Consider the following 8,748-nt stretch of genomic DNA (forward strand, 5'->3'; position numbering starts at 1 on the left):
GAAACTACACTAGCTTTGCTGTCCAATAGGATGGGTTATCACACTGACATGAGTTATGAAACTAAGAATTCAATAGATATGCAAAAGAGCTCAGTTTGCTAGGTCACAATGCAAGGCCATGTAAACAATAGATTAGAAACTCAATTAATCACTACCTGAATGGTTTGGCAGAAAATGGAGAAAAATAGATTTTCGTGTAAAATAGAATACATAGTAATCAGATATATTTCTCTTGATTATCTAATTAATTCAGACATTCTACTTTATGAGAATGAAAGATACATTTCGTTTCCATGTTAGATGTAGATATGTTTAACTTTATTTGGACATTAAGCAATGAATGCATTTATAGTTATATATATATATATATATTCACATATATATATATATTACTCCATAAATACATACGATGTTTACATGTCAAGTACAAAGGAAGAAAAAGAAATAAAATACTTCAAGAAAATAATGAATTTATTTCAATAGGGAAAAAAAATCCTTGTGCGTTAAAAGTATAGTTACACTTACAAAGAGTTTAAAAAAAAACTCCTTGGGCTTAGAGAAAATACGATTATGACTAAGAAAAATACTATTTTGTAGCAGAAAAGATGATTTAGGATGATTAAGTGAAAGTCTAGTTTGAGGTAGGATTCTCCCACTGTGATTGTCTCCTCTCAAAGAGCCATTGATTGGATAAGCAAAATCAAAACTGAGCAACCAAACAAAGTAAACCTCCATAAAACTTCAGAAGCTTGATCTCTTCGAGAAACAACAAATTAACTAGATTACTCATAAAATGAGCCAATGAAAGAAGCACCTCTGGTAGTCACACCCACACTGAAATCATATAAAAAGGGCCTCTGCAGGGAGAACTCTCCAGACTCAAGTCACCTACATTCCTCCTCCTTCTCCACCCAAGGACAACCTCAACAACCAACACCATGTGTGGCTACTACGGAAACTACTATGGTGGCCGTGGCTATGGATGCTGTGGCTACGGAGGCCTGGGCTATGGCTATGGAGGCCTGGGCTGTGGCCTTGGCTCCTACTATGGCTGTGGCTACCGCAGACTGGGCTGTGGCTATGGCTGTGGCTATGGCTATGGTTCACGCTCTCTCTGTGGCTGTGGCTATGGCTATGGATCTGGCTATGGCTCTGGCTTTGGCTACTACTACTGAGGATACCAAAGGAGACTCTCACCCTCAACAACATTCAACAGTTCTGAACCCCAGGAATTCTAAGCCTCATACTTAGAGGATGATTATCTCACATCACCAGTTTCTGTTTTGACCTTCCTGTGTGTCCAGTGGTCTCTGCAAGTGATGCTACAAACTTCTGGCTTTAACTCCCCCAAATTAAGAGAATTTGAACTTTATCCTGTGAACTCTGTATGGTCTCTCAACAAGATGATGCTGTCACAGTCCCCGCCTTTTGTTTGCACAGATTTTCTGCTTTCCTAATAAACTCATTCAATCAGATACAAACAGTTTTTATTTTCTTTTATTTAATATTCAGTGTTTATAATTTTAGATTCTTTCAATATTTCTGTTAAAGGGAACAATTGCCTTTTAGACTGTACCTTCTTTTAATATTTCTGCTTCAGGGGCCTGATGAAATCCTTGGTTTTTGACATTAAGAAAGTAACAATTTACAATTTAATTGTTGTTCCATGTATGGGTAAGAGCTAGGATTTGAAATTTAAAAACAAAATTAAGCATCATTTAAAATTGCATCAGGTTAAAAAGCAAATCCCAATCGGTGTCTTTTAACTGGACAGTTCAGGCCATTAACGTTCAATGTGACTAATGAAAAGTGGTAACTTTGCCCTGCCATTTGCCAAAGATAAGTTCTAATATATGCTTTGAATTCCCTGTGATCTTTTGCTGTGAGGTTTCCTTCCTTTATCTTCTTTCATACTGATGACCGTGTTTCTTTGTTTCTGTGTGTAACACATCTTTAAGCATCTGTTGCAGGGCTGGACGAGTGGCGACAAATTCTTTCAATTTCTGTTTGTTATGAAACGTCTTTATTTCACCTTCATTCACAAATGATAGCTTTGCAGGATATAATATTCTGGGCTGGCAGTTTTTCTCTCTTAGTACCTGGGCTATATCTCGCCATTCCCTTCTAGCTTGTAGAGTTTCTGATGAGAAGTCAGCAGTGAGTCTGATTGGCGATCCTCGCCACTTTGCTACACTAACATTGTTCCAGGGGTACTTATGATGTACTTTTGAATTTTCTATACATGCAATAATGACATTTGCTAGCAGTTTTATGTCTTCCTTCCCAATATGTATGCATTTTGTATCCTTTCTTTGTGTTACTGCACTGTCTAGTAATTCCACCATAATATTGAAAAGTAGTGGTGAGAAAAAGACACTTCCGCCTTTCCCCAACTTAAGGGAAAACTGTCCAATTTCACTATTAAAGTTGGTTTTGGTAGATATTCTTTATCTAGATGAGGAATTTCTCTTCTGTTTCTTGTTTGCTCAGTTTTTTTATGCCAAATATCTTTTACAAAAGTTGATGTAACCATTTAACATTTTTGCAGTTTGTGTAGTATGTCCAATTTATTGATTTTTTAAAATGCTGACAGCCTTGCTTACGTGGGATAAATACCACTTGCTTGTACTACATAAAATTGTTGGATTTTACCTATTATTTTAAAAAAAGAGAGATTTCTAAAGGCAACCCAGAGGAATCCTTAATCCAGTTCTTCATTAGAAGAGATGTGCAATTCGGGACATGCTCAAGCTGACTTACCTCAAACGGCAGAGTTAGAAACATACCAGGGGATTCCAATTCAATCCCATCAAGGTGGCATGTACCAATGCCATCTCACTAGTCCCAGTGATCAATTTCTGTGCACAATTGATCATAATGATAGGACTAAGAACCAAAGGGATCACATAAACAAGAATAGTGTCTGCAAATACTAGCTGATAGAATCAAAAAGGGAGAGAATGATCCAACATGGGAAGTGAGATACACAGCAGACCCATAGAATGGCAGATGTCCTAAACAGCACTCTGGCCTCAGAATCAGCCCTTAAGGCATGCGGATCCAGCTGAAAAGCCCATGAGAGTATTTCAGGCATGGAAAGCCAAGACACTCTGGGGAAAAAAAAAATGAAAGATCTCCACGAGTGAGATCCCAGTGGAAAGAACGGGTCATCAAAGAAGGAGGTACCTTTCTCTGAAGGGAGGAGAGAACTTCCACTTTGACCATGGCCTTGTCTAAATATTATCAGAGTCAGTGAACTCAGGGGGCTTCCATAGCCTTGGAAACTCATGACAAGAGCCTAGGGTGATTACTGATGCCATAAACAAGAGTGTCAATTTGTTAAGTCAACAACAGGAGTCACTGTGTACTTACTCCTCATGTAGGATCTTTGTCCTTAGTGGGCTGTACATTGAGATTTAATGCTATAACTAGTACTCAAATAGTATTTTTCACTTTATGTTTCTGTGTGGGAGCAAACTGTTGAAATCTTTACTTAATGTATGCTAAACTGATCTTCTGTATATAAAGAGAATCGAAAATGAATCTTGATGTGAATGGAAGGGGAAAGGGAGTGGGAAAGGGGAGGGTTGCGGGTGGGAGGGACGTTATGGGGGGCAAGCCATTGTAATCCATAAGCTGTACTTTGGAAATTTATATTCATTAAATAAAAGTTTAAAAAAAAAAAAAAAAGAAAGTAACAATTTTTGAACTATAGAATTTCCTACTGTGTTTTTGCAGGGATAGTGTGTGTTATAATAGGTTATTGTTATCTCAACCATGGTATCATTTGTCACTTCAGTTAAATATTGCTTGGAAAGAATTTTTTAAAAAAATGCTAGTATAATAAATATTCTCCTCTTTGTGAAATTTCTTTGAAGGTATTGATGTCCAAGCGTAATGCCTGCTTCTTGCCACTGGTTTGAGTGCTTGTAAACTTCTAAAATTAACAATAATTGCAATATTTATGGGGCTACAATATGACATTTCAATGCATATATACAATGTGCATTGGACAATCTAGGGAAACAACATTTCCCCTTATTTGATATTTGAGCCTTGGTGTTCCTTTCTTCTATTGCTCACAAAATATAGGCTATTGTGCGCTGTAGTCAGTCCATTAAGCTGTGTAACACTAGGAACTTTTTTCTTCCATTTAACTTCAATCCATTTTTTCCAAGTTTTCTTTATTTTTCTGTATTCCCCACAGCTTATTGTAATTACTACTCTATAAGCAGATCAATTTTTGGCTTATATAGGAAGGAGAACAAGCAGTATTTGTAATTCTATATCTGGCTTATAAGGGAAAACACCATAGTAGACAGTATGGAGGTTTCTGAAGAAACTGGAGAGGGGCTGGTGCTGTGGTGTAGCAGCTTAAGCCTCACCTGCAATGCCAGCATCCCATGTGGGCACTGGTTTGAGTCCTGGCTGTTCCACTTCCAATCCAGCTCCCATTGGTGTGCCGGGAAAACAGAAGAAGATGGCTCAAGTCCCTGGGACCTTGCACCCACCTGGGAGGCCTGGAAGAAGCTCCTGACTCCTGGCTCTTGGCTTTGCTGCAGTCATTTGTGAAGTGAACCAGTGCATGAAAGATTTCTCTCTCTCTCTGTCTCTCCTTCTCTCTTTGTAATTCTGATTTTCAAATAAATAAATCCTTTAAAAATTAAAAGAAACTGTACTTATAACTGCCATATGATCCACTTTTCCCAATGTTGTGTGTATATTCAAAAACAGGACATCATTATATCAAAGATGTACTTCTCCTGCCATGTTTACTGACCAAAGATATACCTGTTCTGCTATGTTTACTGCAATGCTAGTCACAATAGCCAAGTTATAGGATCAATAAGGTATCCATTTTCAGAAGGATAGAGAGAAAAAATGTGACATATAAACTCAATGGAATATTATTCAGTCATAAAAAATAATTAAATCTTGCCATTGGCAGCAAAATGAATGGAATTGGAAATTGGGTGTGTTTCAGTGGGAAGTATTTCTTACACTTTGCCTGCACAAGAAGTAGAGAAGTTCCAATGTAGTGTGGCTTTCTCCACCTTACTCTGTTTTAATATTTGTTTTTAAAGATGGCATCATTTCTTGGGAAGAGTGTTGAGGCACAGCAGGTTAAGCCTCCACTTCAGACACTGGAATCCATATGGGTGCCAGTTGGAATCCTAGTTGCTCCGCTTCCTATCCAGCTCCCTGTTAGTGTGCCTGGGGAAGCAGCAGAAAATGGTCTAAGGCATTGGCCCTTGCAGCCATGTAGGAGATGGGAAGTTCCTGGCTCCTGGATTCGACCTAGTCCAGCCATTGTGGCCATTTGGAGAGAGAACCACAAGATGGAAGAACTCTCCATCTCTCTCTCTCTCTCTCTCTCTCTCTCTCTTTTCTGTAACTATGCCTTTTTAAATAAGTAAAAAAAAATTTCTTTAAAAAATATTTCTGACACCAGTTATGTATATTTAAGTTTCGAACCATTTGGTGGCATTCTACATTGTTGTTTGGCTTAGATTTTCCTTTCCAATGACTTGTGTTTTCTCAGTTTGCAGAAGTAAAAATTTACTTTTCCACTGATTTTCTACGGCTCCTGTCTGGAAACTTGAAAATTACCTATTCCTGACATGGAATTTTTGGATTTTATATTTGACTTGAGTGAGTTTAAGTGTTATACTGAGTTTCAGAGAATAGAAATGTCCTAATTCAGGTTCATATTGGGAAGCTAGTGAAATTGCTGACATCACTAGAAGGAATAAAAACGACTGGAAAGATCCAATGGCAAGAGAATAAGTTTTTTTTTTTTCAAGTTTAGCTAATATGAGTGTCTTCTTTCATACTTACTTAGTTCTTGAATCTTACAATTATTATCTCATAGTAAGTGGAAAACGCATGCTTATGCATCATGCAAAAAACAATGTATGAAATACAATAAAATAAATACTACCAAGGAAATTTGCAGTGATAAATATATACATTCAGGGTCCAGGATTGTGGCATAGTGGGTTAAACTGCCACTGCAATGCCAGCACCCCATATTGGCTATGATTAGACTCTTAGCTGCTCCACTTCTGATCCAGATCCCTGATAATGCTCCCGGGAAAGCAGTGAGGTGAGGATGGTCCTAATACTTGGACCCCTGAATCCACATGGGAGACAGATGAAACCGCTGGCTCCTGACTTCAGTCTGGCCAAGCATTGGCAATTGTAAACCAGCAGATATAAGATATCTGTGTGTGTGTGTGTGTGTGTGTCCTTCTCTCTCTGTAAATCTGCCTTTCAAGTAAATAAATAAATCTTGAAATTTACATATTTATGTATGTATACATTCAGTAAAGCAGAAAAAAAGATCTTACATAAGCAACATAAATTTACACCTTATGCAACCAAAAAGTAACTCTTCCAAAAAAACAGAAGAAACATTTCAATCTCATTGGATAAGGCTGTAATCTCCCTGATATCAAAACCAAACAACAATGCCATGGGGAAAGGAAACATAGGCTGATATCTGCGTGAGGATGAGTGTGAATATTCTCAAAAGCATATTGACCAATTGAATTGAATAACACATTAAAAAGAGTATACATTATGACCATGTAGGTTTTATCTCTGGTATGCAAGAATGGTTAAAGTCTAGCAGTGTGATTCAACAAAGTAGCAGAATGAAGGATAATAATCATAGATCATTTCGGTACATGAAGAAAAAGCATTTGACACAGTTCAGCATCCCTTAATCATAAAAACTCTTGAAATTATGTATAGAATAAATGTACTTCAACCACATATGGGCCACTTGTGAGAAGCCCATAGGTACATTACACTCAATGGTAAAAAAAAAAAAAAAAAAAAAAAAAAAAAAAATTTAAACTTTTCCTCTAAGGTTAGGAAAAGACCCAGACACATATTATTGTCACATCTTCATCATAGTACTTGGAATTCCAGCTAAAGCAGGTATGCAAAATAAACACATGAAAGGCATCTAAATTGCTAAGGAAAAATGAAATCACCTATTTGCAAATGGCATGATCTTACAAACAGAAATCCCTAAAGACTCATTGAAAAAGCACTTAGAACTGATAAATTCAGGCTGGTGCCGCAGCTGACTAGGCTAATCCTCTGTGGTGCCGGCACCCCTGGTTCTAGTCCCTGTTGGGGCGCCTATCATTAATATCAGTGGAAAACAATAACAATTGGACCCATCTAGGCAGGACTACTAATGGCTTGTACCATTCAAGATTAAGCATTTGGGAGACTCCATCAGGGTTTGTTAAAGACAAGAATATGGAATGAGGGGCCTGGTGCAGTGGCTCACTTGGTTAATCCTCTGCCTGCGATGCTGGCATCCCATATGTGTGCTGGGTTCTAGTCCCGGTTGCTCCTCTTCCAGTCCAGCTCTCTGCTGTGGCCCGGGAGTGCAATGGAGGATGTCCCAAGTTCTTGGGCACCTGCACCCACATGGGAGACCAGAGGGAAGCACCTGGCCATTTGGGGAGTGAATCAACGGAAGGAAGACCTTTCTCTCTTTTCTCTCTATCTCTGTCTAACTCTGCCTGACATTAAATTCAGTAAATTTGCAGAATATAAAAATAGAAATACAAGCTTAATTTTGTTCCCATACAATAACAATGAGATACTGAAATGGAAATTAAATAAAGACTATTATTTACCACAGTATGAGAAAAGATGATTTACTTAGGAATAAACTTAGACAAGGATACTCTGAACAGCAAAAGCAGATCTGAATTAGTAAAATAAAATAAATGTGGAGATATCCCATCTCTGGATTTTGAATTTTCTAACAAAAATACAGTAAATAACACAGAATGATATAGCCATTGAAACAGATTCAGAGATGAATGGAATAGAAAAGAGAGCCCAGAAATAAACCCATAGATGTACAGTCAGCTTTGACAGTTTTGCCAAAATGCACAATAGGGAAAGGACACAATAGAATAAAAAAACTTGCTTCTTACCATATATAATCCACAAAAATCAACCCAAAAGGGATTAAAGACTTGAATATAAGTCCTGAAAACATATAAATTTTAGAAGAACATAGATAAAATCTTCTGACATTGGCCACAGGAATGATTCTTGGCTAGAATGATATCAAATGTAAATCCAGCAAAACAAAAAAATAGGCAAGTGGGACTACAGCATGATTTTTGTATATGCATAGTAAATTTTATTAACTTCTTGAAGTCTCATTGATTTTAAAAGCTGTTATTACCTTCCCTTCTTTCTTGAAAACATTTAGAAATTTGGTAACAAATTTATAATCCATTTTAGATTCTAAAAATATAAATGCTATATATTTTTTTAAAATATATATTTGACTGAATATTTATATCTCTAGGAGATAATTTTTGCTTGTCAATGCAATTTTTGAATTCATCATTTCAGTCATGGTAATGGTTTCCTAATAAACCATTGATATTGTCAAAAATAAGTGTTCTTTGGAAGTACCAATGATGCAATGATGCAGACACTACAATTGAACACCCAAACACATACGCACACTGTTCTTTCAAATTGTACATTTATTGAAAAATAAGGTTTATGTGAAAATCTAAGAGGGAATATATTTTTTCCATAAAATCACTAGATAGCACTGACAATTAATGAATTTGTCTCTTCTACCATGAGTAGACTAGATATTAGCTATTAGTGTTAGAATAAACAGTAACTAAAAAGAGTATCCAAAAGGTAATTTATAGGAGTGAAAGTGACACATGTGATAGCAATGATTTTGAA

At 36.8% G+C, this 8,748-nt stretch overlaps 1 protein-coding gene across 1 annotated transcript; it reads left to right on the plus strand.

Annotated features, from left to right (window-relative positions):
* The first annotated feature begins 938 nt into the window (after window positions 1-938).
* Window positions 939-1,175, plus strand: KRTAP6-1 (keratin associated protein 6-1). Its single transcript, NM_001171267.1, is given in 1 exon segment — window positions 939-1,175. A coding segment is annotated over 1 exon segment (237 nt).
* Window positions 1,176-8,748: the final 7,573 nt, after the last annotated feature.

Source organism: Oryctolagus cuniculus, chromosome 4 (assembly GCF_051225735.1).
Source record: "Oryctolagus cuniculus isolate XC-2025 breed Fujian yellow rabbit chromosome 4, ASM5122573v1, whole genome shotgun sequence".
Taxonomy (NCBI): Eukaryota; Metazoa; Chordata; class Mammalia; order Lagomorpha; family Leporidae; genus Oryctolagus; species Oryctolagus cuniculus.